Source organism: Pipra filicauda, unplaced genomic scaffold (genome assembly GCF_003945595.2).
Source record: "Pipra filicauda isolate LSUMZ 115617 unplaced genomic scaffold, ASM394559v2 scaffold51_size4534324_pilon, whole genome shotgun sequence".
In the NCBI taxonomy this organism is placed as follows: Eukaryota; Metazoa; Chordata; class Aves; order Passeriformes; family Pipridae; genus Pipra; species Pipra filicauda.
In genome coordinates this window covers 1,536,189-1,559,324 of record NW_024104665.1, presented here as the reverse complement: position 1 = coordinate 1,559,324, position 23,136 = coordinate 1,536,189, and the positions used below count along the sequence as shown (strand labels likewise).

Below are 23,136 nucleotides of genomic sequence, written 5' to 3'. Positions count from 1 at the left end.
AAAAGGCAACTCCTCTGGGATATAATGACTCAGGCAGGTAGTACATAACCCTTCTGCTCCAGGAGACTTCTACCAACCACTTTCTGCCATGCAACATGACAGTCTTGCCTGTACTGTGGCATCACTGCGTGACTGCCTAGGTTTGAGTTTAATCTCAGGCAGTGCACACTTTAATTTTATCATTAGATTCTATGTGGAGACTCAAACAAGTTCACACGTAACTACCAGTCCATTATCTTCTTTGTCCTTGCTCTTACAACGCGTGTAAGAGTACTTAAACTTATCAATGACTTGCCACTGAAGAGAGGGATGATAATAGATAAATGTACTATTGTGGAAAATCACTGCTTAAGTGCTACATATTTATACCTACATAACCTTGCAGACACTTTTCATATATCCATGATCTAAATCTCAAAGGACTATTTTCGATGATTACTTAAAAACCAAATGTGTGTTTTCAAATCCCTATACTTTTAGAATGCTGCATGGGAAGTGAAAACAGATAAATTTTACTCTAGAGAAACTAAGATATCCCAAGACTACACAATGATTAACATAATTGAAAGATTTCAAATTAGATAGAATAGAATTAAATCAAGACTGCAGTGTTACCAGTGTCATATAAATTGAGATATAAAATAGATGTTATAAATTATGGTTTTAAAATGACGCTTTTCAAAAGATTAAAAAAGTGACTGAGAATAGACAACATCGCTGTACTAACTAAAAGAGGGTATAATAAATTAGTACTCCACATCCATTTGTGCTGCACTCTGACTCATCAAGAACATAACCTCAGTAGGCTACGCAACACTATTACTAGACCTGTGTGTGTGTGTGTGTGTGTGTGTGTGTGTGTCTCTTTCTTTGGGAGGAGAGGATGGCAAAATACCTGTGTTTTGGGAAGGAAGATTCAGTGAAAGAGGGTGTCAGGAATCTACTCAAGATAAAATTTGAACATTGTAAACAGCTTCTAGTAGAATCATCCAAATATCTACCATTTGAATAATACAAATGCAGAAGCAATTCTGGAGACACGTTACCCAATTGTATCATTTTAATATATACATATCAATAGAATTGGGTACATAACATAGAAATTATACAGAAAATAAAAATACCATATAAATACTAGAGACAAGCCGTAGGTATACTTGGTCACGAATTCTGTTAGGACTCAACTTGTAAACAGTCACGTGTTATATGATTAAGGTACTTTGAAAAGACAAATATTATATATTACCAACCATTTAACTAGAAGGTATAGCTCCTGAACTATTGTACAATTACAGCTGAGAACCATTTATCTGTATGAGAAATAATAAGGAACTGTAGTTTACATTAAAATTTCAATTCTAAAACTCTATAAAATATTATTTTTAAATAATACTTTATTGAACTTAACAGAGCTATTTCATCCACGATGCAACTTTCAACCAAATGTCATGAATGCGGTGAACATTTTCTCCCTTGGGAATCTCAAAATTAAGCACACAGATATAACACACCTATTAAAATGTCAGTTCTTCAGAAAAACAATAGCCTTCCCTTCCCACCTTCATTCAATTATCTGTTTCATTTCAGGACTGTGAAAGTGAAGGAAAGACAGCTTAGCTCACACTGCTAAGCCTCCTCCCACTGTCCCACACCCTATCTTGGAAGGACTTCTACTTTTACAGTACCGTTTTCCCCTAATAAAGATTTTTAATAAAATTTTGCAAAGAAAAACAAAAATGAGCTCTGAGAGTCAAGTAGAATGAGATTAATGTGAAAATGTTTCAATCAACTTCAGTCTTAAATAATGGATTTACTTTGATTCAATTCCTAACCTTTTCATGAAGCCCAGCTTGAACTTGGTAAAACAGAGGTAATCTTTTTCCTTGAAAGAAAAAGACCCTCCATGAAATGTGAAAAAAAATTGCAGCAAACTACTAGCAATTCCAGTGATCAGAGCTGGAATCCATTTCATTTCATTACTCCACATTAGAATTACCCAATTAAAGCTTTACCGCCCTATAGTGTGATACTTCACTACCAAAACCAGTGTAGTTAGAACATATTGGAAAACATTTCCTTTACTTTACAAAACTGCCCAAACACCTACTATATCAAAATAACTCCCTGTAGTTCACTTTAAAAGCTATCTGAATATAAATTTCTCTCTGCTAACCATAGAGGGAAAACCCAGCTTTTCAAAAACACCCAAGGGAGTCAGCCATGTAGCTGTTAATGAATTTCACTGGAAATTGTGGAAACGTTCTGCAAAGTTCCTGGAACTTTTTCAGATGCTTGTAAAATCCTTGTAAAAATCCTGAATGAAAGACCTCACCATGAGACATCATACCTGGTATTAAACCATTAAACAGATTATCTATTGTCACCTATAAGAAGAAGGGAGATAAATCAGACTGCTCAAACTACCAAGGTATTACTCTGCTCTCCCTTGCTGGCAAGATCCTAGCAAGAATACTTTTGAACAGACTAATACCTGCTATAGCAGAAGGAATTCTACCTGAAAGCCGATGTGGTTTCAGAGCCAACAGGAGTACCACAGACATGGTATTTGTTCTCAGACAACTGCAGGAGGAGTTTAGGGAAGAGAACAAAGGTTTCTATGTAACCTTTGTTGATCTCACAAAGGCTTTTGATACTATGAGCAGAAAAGGTCTGTGGCAGATTTTGGAACGTTTAGGTTGTCCTGCCAAGTTCCTTAAAATGATCATCTTACTTCATGAGGATCAGCACAGCCAAGTCAGATATGGCGATGCACATTCTGAGCCCTTTCAAATCAGTCCAGCAGTTTAATTACCCAGGTAGCATCATCCCCTTAGACAGTAAGATTGATGGAGAGATAGACAACAAGTTAGCAAAGGCATATAGAGCTTTCGGAAGACTCCGTAAAAGAGTTTGGCGAAATAAACACCTGAAGAAAAGCACAAAGATCAGCATTTACAGAGCCATTGTGCTCTCTACTCTTTTATATGGTTCCAAATCATGGGTCATCTACCGCCATCACCTGTGACTCTTAGAACGCTTCCATCAACGCTGTCTCCGTACAATCCTAAACATCCACTGGTCAGATTATGTGACCAACACATCTGTTCTAGAACAGGCAGCAGTTATGAGTATTGAGGCCATGTTGCTGAGAACACAGTTGCGATGGGCAGGACATGCCTCCCTAAGATCGTGTTTTATGGTGAACTTGCCACTGGCTGCCACAAGAGAGGAGCCCCGAAGAGGAGATACAAGGAGTCCCTGAAGTAACATCTCAGCCTTGGCCACATTGATCTTCATCGCTGGTCTACTCTGGCCTCCAATCGGGCGATCTGGAGACACACAATCCATAACGCTGCTGCTTCCTTTGAGAACACATGAGGATCACCATCGAAAAGACAACGCAGAAATAATCGTGCCTTGCCGATACCATCCAAGGAGTCTTTCTGCTGTGCCTTTTGCAAGCAGACTTGTCTATCTTGCATTGGCCTCTTCAGCCACCAGCGCGCTTGTAGCAAATGTGGGTAGAGCCCTTCCCAAGTCTTCGTTCACAAAGCCTACCCATGATGATATTGTCACCATTCTTCCAAAGAATGTCATCAGACAAGAAAGCATATTGATTTTCAGCCAGCTAAAATGTATACGTATGTTAGTTACATACATAAGCCACACAGATTTCTCCAATAGCTAAATATTCCAAACCTATAGAAAGCAGTTATGATCAACCATGTGAAAACACAGCTACAGGAATGTGTACAACTTGTATACTTACAAAGTCTTGTCGAATGTCATTGAAGTCCTTGCCATACTTTTCCAACGCCTCTTCAAACAAACTAGCTTCTGATGCTGACCACTCTTCCATTTCATCTCTACACAAGACAGGCCCTCCAAGTGGCACTAGAACACTGATGGCACTGCTCAAATCATAGTTGTGTTTATGCAGCGTATCCATTGCATGAAACTGGCAAGGACAAGAAGAGAATTAAGATGTGTTTAAATAGACAGTAGTCCATTTCAGTTAATGCAAATTCAATATATTATTCTCTATAAGCCAAGCGAGTAGCCTCAACTAATGCTAAATTTCAAATCTATCTTGATATCATAGTTTACTGCTGTGGAATATAAGGAAAATAAATTGTTTATTACTTCATTTGGGAAAGGAAATGCCTTGATAAAATGTTTACCAAAAATGACATTAGTTTATTAGTTCCCGCAAATTACTAGCAAACATTTCTGAAGAATCTTTAGTTGGCAGAAATTGGTTCTAAGTAACCCAATAAAGACAGTGGCATATATTGACTGAGGGGCCATCTCCAATTAACAGAAGCTCTAAATAGTAACTAAACAGCTGCTCAGACATCTGTGTGCTCAATATTCTCATCGCTGGTGAAGGAAGACATTTATTGTTTTCATTATGATCATACTGAAAAAGAAGCAAGATATTTGTCTCTTGCTAAACACTGCTGTCAGAGACAGGTAAATAAGGTTTCTTTGGTTGATTCTCTTTGTGTTATAAAAGAGAAAAATGGAAAACAAACAAGTTAAAATGTTCTTCACACTACAAGCAACACTGAACACTCACATTGCTAACCAACGATGAGGAATATGAAAAGTAAACAAATCCAACCATTGGGAAAATGAGCAACATACAAGAAGTCTTTCTGACTCAGCATCCCAAAAGACCCCATCACCACAAGCATAAATTGTTTTGCTGAAGGAGGTATTAGAATTATAAGACATGATACTGTATGCGACTGTGCAACATCAGTCTCCTTCGTATTTGTCCCACTACAGTGCTGAGCTGTGAGCACAGCATGCACACTCTCACATGGCCCTAAACCCATGAGAAAACCTTTCAAGGAAGGAACAGTCCTATATTATGTGCCAGTATAGCAATTCCAGTTGAGCTTCTGCATCCAAATATACTGCAAATAATGGATTCTCCTCATCGTTTTCCATCTGCTATGACTATTGTCTTTCTCCAGAGTTCACTATAAGCCTTTGAGTGCTATCAAGCACAAGATTCTGGAACTGTTTTGTCTACAAGAAGCAATGTCACTATTATCCTGCAATATGTCATTTTATTTACAGTTCAAATTCACCAGCCTGGAGAAAAGCTAACAATGTCTAAAATTCATAAGCTTCATACTAGAGAATGTACACTCAAATCACTGGTTTATTGCTTGCCATTCAGGCAATGAGTAAACCAGCTCTAAAGATTGAACTCTTACAGTAGACACGTTAACAAGGTTTAAATCTTTTTTGAAATTGCAGCCATTGTGGAAAAGCAGTACACTTTCTTGATATTACTAAAGAAAATATTCATAATGAACTCTGTGGATAAGTGCTGTCTTCACTGAGCTATTCTGTGACAGAAGACCACTGATAAGTTCTCTGATAACAACTCTCTGCCTTCTACAAGTTTGCCAGCCCTCACCTGCAATAAAATTCCCATATTGCAGTAAGCAAATTGTGGTAGCAAAAGCAAGAAAAGCCCAAAGACATTACTAGAAGTTGTGAGAAAAAGTCCTGGAGTATCTTCTTTACCAAGGATGAGAGGACCGCAAGAAGCAATTAGTGGGAGCCTGTTACCTAAGGAGCAGAAGGCTGGGAGATCTGGTGTTGCCTCTCCCAAACAGAGGCCTGAAGGATAGAGGAAGAACCACTCTTCCACAACAACTCTTGCCCAGAGCATACTGTCCAGCACAGATAAGGGGGCCCACCAGAGGAAAAGGGCTAGCCACACAGATAGAGGGAATTTCAAGTCTAAATATAAACAGGTAAAGAAAGAAACTTTCCACCAAAAGCTAAGGAAGGGCTGCATGGAGCAGTGGAGAAAGGACATGACAGGGCATGCTGCAAACAAGCTGCAACACAGCTCCCAAACTTGCTGCAATTTCTGTAGTCAGTTAAAGCAACTAGACTGAACTCTCTCCAACAAAGCACTCGGAATGGAAACAGAGTACGGATTCTATAGTTCAATAATATTTTAAGTATGTTTATTATATAAGCCACATATATGGAAGTCTAATCATTAAAACTACATTATTCAAAATGCAAAGGAAAAAAACTTCATATTTTTTATTATGAAGAGACATCCAAAACCAGATTTAAGTCCTTGCAGTAAAGTAGCATGGGTTCTTCTGAACGTCTACTACAAGGAGCAAATGATTCCATCAACCTGCTTTGTTTTAAGAGGCTCTCGCTTATATGTATATGCAATGTGCAGTGTTTAAGAATCTGAAACAGAAAGCCTTCTCATTCTTTTTCTCTTGTTAGAGAACAGTTTTCATTATAAAATAAAACTCTGCCTCTGAGAAGCCCAGAAATGCAAGATTCACTTGTTTGTCTCACAAGTCTTTATCACTGTAAGAGAAACACATTTATTATCATCTAAGAAGGTAAATACACATTGTTTCTCATCTTCAGTAGGGTTTTCTAAAAGCACTGGTAATTTCCTGCCTTGCCTCATTACACCTCTCACTTGCTATTCTGCTGCAAGACCTCCCTGAATTTATTCATGTTTATAACCCATGCTTTTCTCTCTCTCTCTTTTTTTTTTTAGTATCAGTCTGTTTACAGTTATCTCTGACTGAAACAACTAATTAGGAATATTGGAAAGCGACAGGTGTGGTGTACAGAAATCCCATTAACAGCACTTCAGGTGTAAGGGTTATCTGCCTTGCATTAAGAATACAGAAGTATAATTTTCTTAGTGTTATGCTCCTATATCCCTTCCAAAGCATAAATGACATATGCCACAGGTCCTGCAAATGTCTCTACTAACTTTAACTGCTGCTGAAAATACGTTCCCAATTAGCATGGGAATGTCTGAAAAAGTAACTATTATAATGACAAATATGTCTTTTCTTAACTTAGAAAGAAGTGCGTTGCCAAAAAGCAAAAGAGAAGGGTTTTAAAAAGCTGAGGGGGTAGGAAAATGAGAAGAGACAGACACAATAATTAAGCCTGGGGTGGCTCCTCTGGTGCCTCATTATAAGATATGCCTTTCATTAAGTGTAATGGAACTTAATGGATCATTTGCAATAGAGAAACATTTACATGGCACTCAAATACTGAAAGTGTCCCTTTATTAGCAGCACTGCACATGTACTTTCAAAGAAGAAATTGCTATAAGGACGAATCTATTCTATTAATCACTGAATACAGTAAGAAGTATATGCAATATGTGAAATCTATTAGAAATTCTTATTCTAACTAAATCTTAATAAAATGAAAAATGTTAAAGAACTATCCAGATGAAAGAAATAAAGTATTTAATGTGAATAGAATTGTGTTTGTAAAGTCATATCAGCAAGTGTGAAACTGAAAACTCATTTTGATTATTACTGAAAACATTACATTTTGCCACTGCCTTTATTACACTACCATAGTCCAGACTAAATCTGATTCCTGTTCAATAGCCTTTCAATAGCCCTGCAAAAGGTAATAAATTAAATATTTTTCTCATCATACCAATGAATATATTTTATCTGGAATACAAGTACTGCCCTACTGAATCTGATCAGTCATCCATCTAGCCAAGCATTGTCTCTTATAGTAGCACCAAGGAATGTTGCATTGAGAAAATGTGCAGGTAAGTCTAATTACAATCTGAGGTCAATTCCCATTTCATTGACCAGCATCTACAAGCCTTGGGAATCAAGAAGTTTAGATGGAACACCTCTCCCAACACTCCTCAGTACCCATTTATGGCCAACGGTCCGTAATTTTTCTAACCCTTTTTTTTAACCTGCTGGTACTGCCCATTCCCACAAAATTTTGATTTCAGGGGCTCTCTATCCACTTTATAAGGCAGTGTCTTAACTGTTTCAAACTGATCTTTTAGTTTTATCGAGTGTCCTCTAGTTCTAGTACTCCAGTATCTGGAGAACAGCAGGTCTACTTTAGCCTAAACTATCATCTTCATGATTCTGTACATAAATACTTCAAATAATAAACAACTGCTGATGTCTTTGGAAATGACAAACCTGATTCTATGAAACAGTAATATTTTTTGTTCTCACATAGTTTTCCTGGCATGCCTGTATTACTGTAGCACATCTTGTCATCTCAGCTAGTATGAATATAGAGACAAACCTTTGGTCTGTAATTGATATATTTTTAACTTTCTCTAAAAGGTGCAGGTGCTTACATTACAGCAAATATTTTAACGAACTAAGGAAACACAGTAAGAATATACTAATTAAAATGTTCTTAAAAAATATGCTTACAAAATTAAATTGCTTATTCTTTAGAAAATTTGATGACACATACAGTAAGTAAAAAGTATTATCTATACAATTTTCAATCAGCTTTACTACCATATACTTTAAATCACACTGTTGCTCAATTACACCAAATGAATCTCTATACAATGTGCATTATCCACTTTGCTATGGAAATTACCACAGCTAAAGTCAAGTGATTTACACTGTGATTACAAAGGCAGTACCACCAAGCTTACAGAAAACACATGGGACTTTCTACCACACACACACCCCTTGCATGCATAAATAAATGTATATATATAAATATATATATATATATATGCATGCATATATACCTTGCAGGTATCTAAAGGACAAGAGAAGAAAAATAGGGACCGTGGAGTATCAGACAGTGTTGAATTCACAGATATAGAAGTTGTAGCTTTTTAAGAAGCCACCTACCAGTGTGATGTCTCGGGAAGCAGCAGCTGCACTCATATGTAAACTAGGTTGCCTGACGGAGCTACTGCAGTCCAGTGCTCGAGCAAACGTGCCAACCGCACTACAACAGACAAACAGTAGAGCCAGTAAATACACAGAAAGATGTAATCTCTTTTTATTATCAGACTATGTCATATCTGTAAAAGTGTCCTTTTAAAACCAGAAGTCACATACTGTAACTGTTAAGATTTCAGATCTTTGCTAACTTGATACTCAAGAAAAACCGCTCACACTGCAGCAAAAACTCTGACCTCCTCCCCCCAAAAGTAACGACATACATGTTAGAAAAACAGCATAGAAACAAAAGATATTCAGAGCATTGTAACGTACCAACCTTTTAATATACCAATTTTTTTATTAATTACAAAGTCAGAGATTCTACACAGTTTGGGTTTTACAACCATGACTTATTTCTAAAGTTAAAAAGCCATAATGCTTAACAAATTACAATACAAATTAAAAAGCAGTTCACCATGTCCCCATGAGGAAATTTTATTCACTTCAGTAGCGCATGTCTACTACTACCATCAGCGATCCAAAGAAAGCATATCAGCTTAGTCTAAGGTACCACCAAAATCCTATTTTTCTCACAGGTTTTAAATAACAATGAAATAAATGGATCTATCAGCATGCTTAGTAAAAGCATTCCAGCATTATTGAAATGGATAAGTTTTTCTCCAAACCTTTACCTTTTTTTTCCACTTTTGTTGATTAATTGTACATGGCATTTATCACACTTATCAGAGCAACAAAAAGAAATAGAGGTGGAGAATTAGTGCGAATGTGACTGTTCTAAATTGTTCACATTTCTTGGAAGTACATCTATATGTCATGCCCAGTGAAGGGAAAGATGCATAAGAGAATTTGACTGGGCTGAGCCCATACAGGAAATGAGCAAAGATGCAGTGACACAAAAGGTTATTAATTAACAGAAGAGAAGTTGCTCTAGTATCTGGAGTTGTATAATGACTCTTGAGGTGCATTATGTCACTGTGATTTCAGAAAAAACTATTTGTTGCAGTTATTAAGTAAAGCCCTTCTAAATTCAAGACCTAGTTACATAACATTTCTAATGCAGCATAAGCCTCTGGACTAAGGACTGAAGCCTCGCCCAGCAATTACACTCTGCACAACTTATAAGTGCAAAATTATACCAATGGAGAATGTCACTGACAGATCAACACACATTACTGTATTCTATAAATCCAATATTCATTAATAAAATAATGTGCATCAAGACTTAAACTCACTGAAGTGTATAATGGATCATGGAGAAACTGCTAATAATGTCTGTTACTTCAATTTCATCTTGAATCTGAAAAGATTTAATACTGAATGTTTCAATACATGCTGCCAAAATCTTATAAGACACAGTTAAGATTCAACAGCAATGATTCACAGACTCCTGATATTAACTGCTTAGATTTCTAAAGGCTGTGGAATAAATAAGTGATATTCAAATACTGTTCCATGACCTTTGCTCCCTCTTTGCAGGGATCGCAAATATGTGACAAGAACACACACATACACTCTATTTTGTCTTTTTGTTTTGAAGCTTGGCAGTACATAGAATAGTATTTGTCCACAAATCAGTCCCAAGAATAAGGCTCTATTGTGAACACATTTCCTGATAGTCTGTCAACCCCTTTCAACATGTTGGCATTGATAACAGTTGTAGCTGAACAGTCTTTCCCGTGATCCTTCTGTCATTACTGTTCAAACTGGTGAATGTAGTATGACTGTATTTCCCTTTTGCTGCTACCTACTAGCTTCTTAGTTTCCTTTTGCATAATCAACACTATTTTCTTTTTATCACATTTCTAAAGTAAAATCAGAGTCTGCTATAAACATTACAAGGAACATGTTCTCACAAGCCACTCTCTGGAGATCAAACTTTTAAAGCTAATTTCAGAGCCCAAGTGCATGTGAACTACGTTGCCCAGTATGTAAAGTCAAAAATTAAGTCACGATATAAGGTTTATTTTGAATAAGTGATAAAGAGGTAAGAATTGATGCACCAGTTGACACTGCTTCCAGGGCTGTATTGAGTAGGTGAGGATCACAACCAAGAAGCATGAGTTACACAAGGGCAAAAATAAATAAAACGCACAAAGACAAAATATTAAAAACAGTATAATAAAAAATAATAAACCCAACATTATAATAACAATAATGCCATTTAGGGGGGGCAACAGGGACAGGAAAGGGGATGGAGATGGTACAGGACACAAACCAGGGGGTATGTGCATGTCTGTGGCTTTCTTGAAATCAAAGTAACTTCCAGTTCACCTTTCCTTGGAAACTTTTGAAAAACAGTGAATTTTTCAGACAATCCAAAGAAGTGTAGAAATTCTAAAGCATTTGCCTATTAAATAGCAACTAGGCTCAAAACTTAATAGTGATATACGGTATATCACTATTATACATAGCTCTGTATAATCTAGCTATGCAATTCAGACCCTAATTCAATATGGATTTTTAGAAATCATTGAAATACACTAATTTTTATGTTTTTTCAATTAAAAATGCAGATATGAGTAACATATTGATGCAAAGGTGAAAACATTTCCTTTGTCACTTTTTTCTAATAATAATACCAAAGAATCGTTTAAAAAATGTTAAAAGGAAAAAATAAGTAACTAGTCAATGCCATTTCCAGAAGACACACTACTGTCTTCACCTATCTGCTACCAAAATAAAATTCAGTATTAAGTCAACACAGGCTGAACAGTCACACCATAAGTACTCATTTTTTTCTTTTTAAAAACTCTTCAATATTGATATCCCATTAAGTTGGTAGAATCCAAAGAATAACTATAAATACTTAATTGAAGCTATATTTAATTCAATAATAAACTCAACCCAAAAAACTGTGCTCAGCAAGCTACTTACAAATTACTCAATAAGTAATTAAAACACAAACTCAGCAAAACTCAACAAGATCTATGTCCAAAAGAAAACCAGGGTGAGCTTTCTAGGGGTGTTGTACCTGTGTGCTTTACATTTAGCAAAAACTTCAGATTAGGTTTTGAACACAGAAAATACATTTCTCCAAATTTGTTACAGCTCAACTCTAAGACATTAAAGGAAGTAATTGTTCAAATTTTTGCATAAGATTAGTAGTAGTAGTAGTCGATGAAATTATGAAGCAGCAGACACAATGGACTGTCTTAACAACTTCCAAAGATTCATTTGCTCATCAATAACTAGTTCTGAAAAGGGCTGTTATTTACCAAAGAAAATCTGGAACCACTGTGATTATACATCAGGATAAAAATAGCCACTGGTTTCTCCAGGAACAATAGCAGTCCGGCATCAAACCAGATCCAGAAGTTCTGGATCCAGACCAGTAACTCTCAATTTTCTTCTACCTTGTATTCTCAAAAATCCAGCTGAGACAGATATTCTTCTTAATCTGAGAATATTTTAAAATTGTTCACTTTTATACATTTTTTCTTTGTCTCAGAGATACCAGACAAGTAGTGGCTATACTCTGGCCAAAGCTGTTTGAAGTGAATCACAATTGTGCATACATGAATCTGCAAATCCACAGTTTTCCACAGATGATGGCAAACTAATGAAAGAGACCTATGCCTCACTTAAGAGCTAATATTTTTGAGGAAAATAATTAAGTGATCTTTGGTGGTTTTCTACATACCAGGAAAGCTTTTTGTTTTCCTTACTATTACTTCAATGTTCCTCTTCACTGCAAATTGGAATCAGTCCTAAAAGATGACCTCTTAGACTACTGTAAATTTTAAGCCAATTAATAACCTGATTGCTCTTTAAGAGTCTTGTGATACTTAAAATATTGGAAAAAAGAAAAAATACTTCTTCAGTGAGGATATATGTCAGCAGCACTACATTAATTAAAGTTGAAAATACCCCTGAGATTTTTTCTAGACAATTTTGCAAAATCTGACCTGAAGAACATATTCAAAGTAAAATGATGTTGCTCCAGAAGACATATTTTCCTTGCCTTTCTAAGAAACTGTCTCTGCAGTGCTATGTTTCATTATTATCACTTCAGATATTTACAGCTCAATGAGAGATGACATGATAAACATGAAAAGTTACCTGCCACTATTCTTTTGCTGAAAGACTCTCAAAGTTAGGGTAAGGATGTATGCTACAACCAACCTTCACTTTCATTACTATATGAATAGAAATGAAACATTTGAAATCTTTCTTATTCAACAGAAATAGAATCTGATACACAGAAGTAGTTTAATTCACGGGATGTTATTTAAGTGATCATCTTTCTGCCATCCTGCAATTTCACAGTCACAGAGGAGGAGATTTACAGCCCCCTAAAAGCAGGTCCATGAAAATGCTGCTACAGAATTTTTTTTCTTTATACTGCAATAGATCAAAATACATTTAAAAAAAAAAAAAAGGTAAAAAGAAATTCAGCTCCAAGTTTGAATTAGTTCTTTTTAAATGGATCTGGGTCAAAGAGTACAGTAATACGAAATGCACAAAGGAATAAACATATATTGGCCAAGCGTGACAGACAGGCAGAAATGAAGAATTTTTGATATGCCTAATAAGCTTGATGTGAACATATTTTTCTTTTTTATTGCCAAACAATCTGTCTACCACTAAATGCTGTAATTCACCTTGCTAGCAAATATCTAGTCGTGCGAGTGCAGTGTTGGCATCAAGATTTTTCACCATTTTTACTGCTTCATTTCATGTTGCAATGCTACCATTAAATTTAATTACTTCTTTAATGAACTCCAATTTCTTTTACTTCTTACCACCTAAAGAGAATCCAGAGCATCCATTGAAAACTCAAGTTTTCAAACTGCTGACTTTAATGTATTTATCTTCATTCATGATTTTTGGGAATCTTGTCTACTGCCACTGACTACATTGCATTATTTTGCAAGAACAGAGCATTACTATTTGATCACACTTGTAAACGTTTTTACTTATTGTTCTCAGTTGGTGAGTGTTTTCTTTTCCTCAATATGATGAAAGACACCTTGCCACTTGAAGCTGCATTGGGGTCCCTTCCTCACTATAAGATAAATTCATGTAACAAACACACATAGAATCATAGAATACATCCAAACACACCAATATACCATGAGCACTTATAACTAAATCAACAGTAACAAACAGAAAATTAATATAATCACTGTATTAGAGAAAATGGGAAAGTGGGAACAACATAGGAAGAATCAAGCTCTAATTTAAAATGACTAACAAGTAATTTTCCATTCTTCTGTGATTATACATCAAAAAATAAGCATTAAAATGAAGAGAAATATGTCAGAGGTCTGTAACACCATTTTAATTTCATAGAAATAAAAGTACAAAATCTTAAGGTAGAGATGCAATGCTACAAGGCTATTTTAATTAGATTTCAAAACTCTGGTTTAGTTGAAAATAAACTGGGACCACAAATGTCTGTAACATAGCTTAATTGAGAGATATATTCCTTCCAGAAGACTATGTTGATAACGTAGTTAGATGAAGTAGAATAAAAGAACTAAGTTGTTACCTGTTTCACTGCATCATAAAGTACATAAACAGGACTAGAATGTTCCAAAAATGTATCATGCAATGAATTATAAAACAAATTAGCAGAAAGAAAAAAAATGAAAGAAAAAAAAAGGGTCATGTCTACAGCTCTCAGCATCTGTCCAGATCAGATCCCACAACTCCTACCACAGTTGAGACTGGGCAGGATTACTTATCATTCTGACAAACTGAAAAACAGGCAGGACTATTTGTCTGACAATGAAATGAAGTACTTCTTGTATATTAGGAATGATAGAGACTGATGACTGGAGGAAACAGGGTGCATCTGTATCAGTCATTTAGTTCAAAATAGGAAAGGAGTTTCAAAGCCACTGTCCATAGTGGTTTTTTTCTACTGTACTTTAACCAACAACAAAAAGTATCTCATAGCACAAAAAATGGGTTTCTGTTAAAGTAGTTCCATGTACTCATAGATATTTAGTCCATGGGGCCTGATTAGAGTTATACTAAAAATAAAGCTCAAAACATGCACAGTGTGGACACTAGGTCCTCAGCACCAAACATTTCAATTCTACAAATCACCTTCTACTGTACTGAACTATTTGCTAATGTAGCCAGATCTAAACTCCTGTTGCAGCTTCTCAAACTCCTGTTCTTTGAAGCTAGTAGACACAGAAGAAATGCTGCCAACGTATAGGACAGAAGAAAAACTGGTTGATGAAGTTGTATCTTACTTGAGTGGAGTAGAAAATGCTGTTGGACTTCTCATTGCCAGAGTACAAACATTATCCAAAAAACAACTCAAACCCAGAATACATTAGTCTGATGCTTCAAGCTTCTCCTAACAGATGTTTTCGCTAGTTCAAGCAAGAGCCCTTACCCAAATTATGCTTCAGTAGTGGCAATAAGGTACTTTCAAGATTTGTATGTCAAGCAAGACTACTTGGGGAGACCAAGGTTATGGATGCTTATGTTTTTTTTTCAAAACCTTCACCAATTTTCCTGGCACTGCTATTTCCAATTTCTGGACAGGATAGGCATATTCTTCTATCTTTCTATCCAGCAAATTATTGCATATAGGGCTTAGTGACAGTCTCAGACTGACCAAGCATATAAACCTAGAAAAATGCCTCTCATTCCTGAGACAGTAAACAAATCTTGTCTGACTGGGAAAGCTATGTGCCAAAAGCCAAATATAGACGTTCTTGCAAATGGGCAACATAAATAGAAAGAGTATTTAAACACCTTCTAAAAAACCAACAAAGCGTGCTTGTGTGATGGAAAAAACTGAAGCATTTATGGACAAAAGCAACTCTTCTTTCAACCAGATCAGACTGAAGAAACTGAATACTCAATGCCTTTGATGCAGTATGTAAAAAGGATCACTTGAAAATGCTTTTAAAATGTCAAATACAGATAGCTTACACACACTTAACCAAAAACACATCTAGGAAAGCATTTAGGAAAAAATTCTTATTGTCAGATTTTCAAATTTGCAAAACTAAACATAACCAGAGAAAGACCATTCCAAGTGGAAATGCAGCAGGCATAGCTAATGCCCAGTGAAATCAAGTTAGGCCACGGCAGAGCTGTTTGTAAGCAGTTTACCAGATCATAATAACAACTTCACTGTTACTCAAGAGCTTTTAATGTCCTATATAACGGTTCGCTATAAAACTTGCAACCATATAACACACTGAATTGAAAGCTGCCACAATCATCACAGAACTCTTTCTCCAGAAATTGGTGAAAATCTGTCTGAGAAGCAACAGGAATACAATCTTGCAGTCTGTGAATGAAAGTATATAGGAGGTTGAAAACATTTTCTGTCAGTTAAAAAACAACATACAAGAATGAAGAGTTCTGTGGAGGAACATCCATAAAGATGCACCTGAGTAACATCTGATTACAGATGTTGTTTGCCTACCACAAGATCCCTTAATAGCTACAATTGGTCAGCCATGACCCACCATAACAGAAGTCTTCTTTACAGAAATTTATCAACTTCTAAATAAATGCAGTCTTGATCAGGGCACAGCATTGCATAGGATGTCTTAAGTAACACAAAGAAGAGTATGCTTTTCCCTAAGTATTTAATTTATTCTCTGTCACTTTCCAGCACACTGCTTACTGCTACACTCCTCTGGGAACATTTTGGACTCCACAGTATACTACTTCAGCTCCCCAGAGTAACTGCAAAATAGGAAGTAGGAATTTAAAAGCAATGAATGAACTCTACAAAAGTTCACATAACCTTCATGCAGATGTTTTTTTAGGGCACCCCATAACAGTCTGCCCATACATGTCCAGGTATTATACTGCTGGTGAAGAAGTAGTTCTGTTTCCTGGGTTCTATGGAGCAGCTACCAGGCATTGTGATCTTCTGAATAGATGCATGTTAACACCTAAATCCCTCTGGTTTGCTTGAAAATTAAACAAGGGCAGGCAAGTTTTAGCACTGTCTAGGAAGGAAATAGTGGGAGAATAAGAAAAAACCAGGTGGATCAGCATCTGACCTGTAAAACAGTAAGTTGGTAACCTATTTTACCATACACATAGGCTGGAAAATATAAAGCAACTTCTCCATTTCCTTCCTTGAATGCTTTGTTGAAAAGGGAGAAAGAAAAAGAACAAAAACTAGAAACCACATACAAGGATTATTTGGCTAAGAAGATTTGAGACTACGCTGTGCAACCAGGTTACAGAAAATACAGGACATGGAGTGATTCAGGATAAAATCCCCTGCGTTAACTGTGATTAACAGTTCTCTGCTATCATTAGAACAGTACTTTTGTACTACATTTGTAAGTAGCAAAGCCTGGTGTATTTTATGAATGTAGAATTGTCCTTCAGTCAGAAGTGTAGAGATTTTTTTGAAGTTGTTTTTTTTTAAATAGTAGAGAAATATTTTTAAAGGTATTTATTAATTCAAAGTGCTTTGATGTTCCTCTCATAAATCTGCATAATCACATTAATTTATAAAATTGAACTGACCTGATTTTTTTCACTAATGAAATGCAACACTTCAAAACTTATATTTCAACATTCATCCAAAATAATTGCATTGCATATTATTCAGCTTATATGCATACTTGGCAAGTTCTGCATTCATTTAATTTGTTAACATTTTCTTTATTTCTATTCTTAACTTCTATTTTACACCATAAAATTCCAAGTACTGTAATACAAGACAGAATTATTAGCACTGAAATCCTGTTTCATTTACTCTGGGGGGAAAACAGACTGATGTCTACATTCAAAGTATCAAATTCTACTACAAATTCTACCTGAAATACAGGGAGTGTAGCATTATTCCAAAACTCTCTTTTTCTCTCTCCTGTATTGGAAGCTTCAGTAAATATAACAAAGTTATGGTCTGAGTTTCTCTTTTAGCTAGTTTTGGGAAAGAGTAGGGCTCACAAAATGGCAAACAGGTTGAGTAACACGATATGGGGGAATAAATAGTCAGCAAGAAAAGGAAAAGGATTTTTTTATTAGAGGATTTTAATCTTACCGTGCTACAACTAAAAACTGGTCAATCTGACGGTCAGTAAGGGGGCTATCTGGATCCCATACTTTTACTTCCAGCTTTGCCTGTTCTCTGTCATCTAATTCTCCTGTCAAAAGGTAGATGGGACAAAACACTTATTACTCACAATGTTTTTCTCTGTGTAGTTCTTCTACTACGTTTAAAAGAGACATTGTACATTTTTAAACACATACACACATGGAGTACTTAACAATCAGCAGTTATCCATTTAAATTCCATAATGTAGCATCATCAAAATAAATCTCTTCTGTTAACATCAACATTTCAATTTAAGGAGACATTCTTGGGAGGTGTAGTATAAATGAACCTTAATAAAATGTGATTATAAAACTGAAACCATAACCTAACTAACCAGTGGTTTCTTTAAATTGCTTCTCTACTATATGAAAGTTACTGTTTCACTTAAGCTATACTGAAATAAATTTTACACTTAACCAGTTTTAGTAATTAAATTCTATTCAATTTCTATTCTATGCCCCCAAAATACAAGTCATTAGGCAAAAATGCTGTCTACTACATTTTAACATATTTTTTCACCTCTTCAGCCACTACATTATCTGTATTGTTAACATAAATCATACTATTAAAATTGCTGTGTGCATTGACTAGTTATATCCTCCTATAAAGTAATACATAAAGCTACACCACAAGAAATTTACTATATACTACATCATCATTTCCCAACTCCATTTATCTGAACAGAGTAATTTGTGAACACGCACATGGCCGAAACAACAGTGATGGTTTCTGCAATTTAATTTGTCCTTTATTCATTATTACAAGAGTATGACATTTGTACTGCTTGGAAGAACAATGAAGTGTGAATTCATTACAATGATTCCCATTCATATGGAAGCCTAGATCTTGTCTTGCCTACTACACCAATAGCTTCTTCTGTAAAATAAAAAACACTTCAGAGACTGACGGAGCAAGCACCACGTATTCTACTAGTCCAAGAAGATCTACCTGTTGGACGTAGCTAACACATCTGTGGCCACAATAGATGACAAAAATAAAGTTAAAATCATTGTCTTTCCTTGCTGTTTTAAAATACAAATGTGTTCTTCCTTCAGTAAACATGTGAAAAACACTAATGTTTAGCTGATTGCCAGTACTTATCTGTGACTTTTATGAGCTACTATGAGAATAAAAAAACTGTTGTCAGACACAGCCATTCCACTCCCTTTGAAAATCTAGGCTGTGTAGGTAACTCTCTGAGCACACAGAAGATCACTTTAGTCTGTGCTATTTCTTATGACTTAATGAAAACAGCCAGTATCATCAAGACATGACATAACTTGTATACTTAAGAGGCTGGAAGCAGACTTCAAACCAAGCACTGGCTCTTCTGAAATCACATCATATAAGGTGAGTTTCTCTAGCACATTCGTTCTGGAAGGGAATTAAAATGTGGTATATATTTATCCCTACCAAACACACAAGTTGGGACTGCACCATGCTGTCTGGCTAATGTTTCAGGAACAAATTTCAGAGTCACATTCTCAGAAAAACACAGTACGTTACTTTCTTCCAATATACATGCAATAAAGAATTGGCTGCCTAATGGGAATTCTGCTTCTGTTCAAGCTAAATCACATCTAGTACTGGAGACAAACTGCTAATTTTTGGCAATCTTGGATAGGATTTTAGGTCTATAAACTCATTCAATGGATTACACACCTGTCAATACATTCATTTTTTCCATCTGTGACAGACACTTTGTGGGTGATGTTCTACATTTTATAAATAATCTCTGAGCACTTCATTTCAATCTGCTAATATATATTTTTTAAATATCTTTAATGATATTTAACTGTTTCAGGACATCATATTCTGGAGATTAGAACAATACCCAGGCAGAGTACACTTCTCCCAAAGAGAAAACATTATACAAGCATAGCATGAGTATTCAAAACATGTCACTCTCCTGATTCAAGTTTGCAAAAAGACCAAAAAAAATTGCAATACTACTCTTTTTACTTAAATTAGAGGTAATTAAACAATTGCTACTAAAAAGTGTTGTTGTAAATCTTGATAAAACTGATACTGAAATAATGCCAAGTATTATTTGTAGTGGCAGTAGACATAAATAGGACACAAACAATAGAATATCTATACCAAAAGAATCTAAACCCATAAATTAATTTTAGTATTAAATATCACTGCACAATGCTAGGTAGCAGTTTCCATAAAATAAGTGGTCTGTGTCAAACTGCACTTCAAAAAAAAAGCTTCATTCAGATTTTCCACTTAAATGGCAGGATATTATCACTTGAAGAGGAAAAGTAACCTTAAACAGATCAAATGGAGGCAGTCAAGAAGTGTTGAAGAAATCTTTGGAAAGTTCATTTCAGGAGTAAAAATGAACATTCTTTCATGCCAACTTCATTTGCATGTGCTGAAAGTATCAGTATAGGATGATCACATAAGATAAACAGATCTTCTTTCAAGAGGTCTTCTTTCAAAATAATAATTATATACCCCCTCTGCTTTACTTGACTATCTTTACTTTACTTAGCTAATCATGCCTGTAGGCATCCATATACTATAGGATTTCTAATGTCACAGACCCCTTTAAAACTAAGATGCAATTTCTGTTAACACATCAACATTTATCTTCTATAGTGTTAGAATTTGACACCAAAGTACAGGACATTCAAACTGAACAGATGATAAAGTTGTCATAGTATTAATTCCTTACACTGCAAAACCCAGGTCACAAATGGAATGGGGGAGTTTAACTTTTAACACTTTCAGTGCATCTGAGAAGGTTCAGTTTCGTATGTGCCACCTTCCCTCACTACCACCATCATACCAATTACAGCTTCTTAGAAATACTGAGCTATTTTTTTGAACAGTGGGTATGACATACCAGTGTATCCAACTTATTTTATGTGCTGCTTATAATTTTATTACAGTCAATCTAATCCTGATGATTAATTTTACTGGAAAACATTAGTAGATGGTCAGAAATACACCTGGTTTATGCCTCATCAATCATTCAATGCCTTATTTCTCATGGCTTTCTTCTAATAAAAAAAAGTTGTTATTTTTTCTTCTTAAAAAAAAAAAGTAAAAAATTTGCATTTCAGTTAGTCATTTTAAACAAATGAAAGCATGACATGCCCCTCCTCAAAAACAATTGTAAGAAAAAATTAACAAAACAAAAGTAAACCAAGTGAAACTTTTAACCAAATGCAATTAAGACAAAGTACAAGAAATTAAAGATCTTTTAGACTTCGCTTCCTGTAGACAAATACCCCAAAGGTAACTAGTACATTAGATTGAGCATGATTCTACGTTACACTCAACTCTTCAAAAAATAAAACTGAGTTACGTGCAAATAACTTCTCTAAAAGTAACATGAGAAAGCTTAGATCATTTTAAAAGTGTAGGTAAAAGGAAAATTATTTGTTTACCTTTCAATTTCAGAACAATCATTCCTCTCCCTTAGGTTTCCTGACAGATGTATATTCAGGTTTCAATTAGCCATTCAGATAATGAGTTGTATGTTTACACAAATCTCATGGTAAAACTCAATTTATGAACATAACACATGTATAAAGACTAGAAATGAAAAACAGGCTACATATAGAGGCTACAAATGAAAGATATCAGGTGAAACAGGCCTGTTACTTGTCTACAGACATTTAAACTGCTACTGAGCATTTTCAAAGCCAATAGAACATGCATAGTCCAATCACCTCTTATCCTCTAGAGCTTGAATTTATAAAAAAAAAAAAAGCCATTCTTCACTTGAAAAAATCTCTTTTGAAATAGAACTGCCTCCAATGGTCTTAGAGTTCTCTCAGTGTTCAGCTTTATGGTTCTTATAAATCAATCACTGATGATCAAAAAACAAGACTCACAAAACACACAAGAGATTTAATTCATTGTGTTCTAAATTCCTAGAAATAAACAAAAAGAATTATACGTTCAGAATAAACTGAGCTGTAACCATGCATTAGTGACCAACTTCTCCATAATGCTGCATCAAGAATGGCTGGCTTATGGAAATGCCCAGTGCTGGAAGGAAGGAAAAAATGAGGCTGCCTCTTTCCCAAAACCCTGCAGAACAGTCTGCAAAAGGGAACTTACACAAATCAGAGAACATAGAGACATAATGTCCTAAAGTCACACTATTCCTCACTTTTTAGTCCTTACATTAAATCACATTCAGGTCGAATCCCCACAGTGCCAGATATGAAATAATACCCTTCCATTTTAGGGTTTTTTTTACAGCAAAACTAAAGGCAATGACTTTATTATATGCATGAAACTACAAGGTCACCTACCATTCAAGGGCAAGAGTAAATATTCAACTAATGAAAAGATACCTGAAACTCACCTTTATTTTGGAATTAGCTTCTTGTACTCTTTTGATATCTGTAAATAAACCTGAACAATGTGATTCTGGACTCCCCACCCCCAGTTCAGATGATGTTTTGGTTGACAGACACTGTACAGTGGTCTAGCACCTATTCCAATCTGAATACAGAAAGACTGCAACAGTTATTCTGAAATTCCTGAAATAACAACACACAAGGTAATACAGTTTTTAGGAAAGCATAGTGAAAGTGATTCTGTGTAAAAATAATAAGAGTACCATACCATATATGAATAATAATATTTAAAATACTTATTTTTTAAAAAGGGTTATCACAATGCATAGAAATTGTATTCCTTAAAAAAAAAACCATCAAAGAACAAGCAAACACACAGAAAACTGACTAAATTAAAATGAAATCTTTAGTCCTGCAGTTTTGGTTCGCTTTTTTTTAAAAAATCCTTAATATTATAAATATTCAAATTCCCTGTGACTTCAGCATTCTAAAGATAAATAGGACTTTACATGTGAATAAATTTAAACAAAACAATTTAGAGAAGAACTGTTTCTTTAGGATACAAAGTATTTTGATTTATTCAAATGTAAAAAGATCACATTTCATCTGCATCTGCTATTTGTTTTTCATTCTCTACAGAATAAACTTAAAAGAAAAATCAGACTTGTAGTAAAACAGCAAGAATCTGAACTTAGAATAAGTCCATTTAGGCAAAATTACTGAGGTACAAAATACAGCAAAGTCAACTAAACCCTGCAACATTGCTGCTTGAAAGGTGATTTGAGTGCTCACAGGGATAACAAGTACATACACAGCATTCAATAAAAAAAAACTGTATCCTTCATAGGACTGACTACCTGACAGAACTCATTTAGTACTTGAACAATCTCAGCCAAGACTCTACAGCTATTACTGATAACAAAATCTTTCCAAGAGCAATCATACACAACCTTCCACACAAACGTCCCAGCACAAACCACTCATGGTGCAAACAGAAGGCAAAAGATAAGACAGCTACTTTAACCATTTCCTTCAAGCTGATGAA

General features: G+C 35.2%; 1 protein-coding gene across 3 annotated transcripts in view; it reads right to left on the bottom strand.

The window, feature by feature from the left end:
- Positions 1-23,136, bottom strand: part of MTA3 (metastasis associated 1 family member 3) — a 133,645-nt gene that overhangs the window by 63,587 nt on the left and 46,922 nt on the right. For all 3 annotated transcript variants that reach the window (XM_027750298.2, XM_027750300.2, XM_039386972.1), the window contains exons 7-9: positions 17,713-17,815; positions 8,670-8,769; positions 3,770-3,958 (exon numbers count right to left, since the gene is read on the bottom strand). In XM_027750298.2, coding sequence (XP_027606099.2) covers positions 3,770-3,958; positions 8,670-8,769; positions 17,713-17,815 — 392 coding nt within the window. The remainder of the gene's footprint in view (positions 1-3,769; positions 3,959-8,669; positions 8,770-17,712; positions 17,816-23,136) is intronic.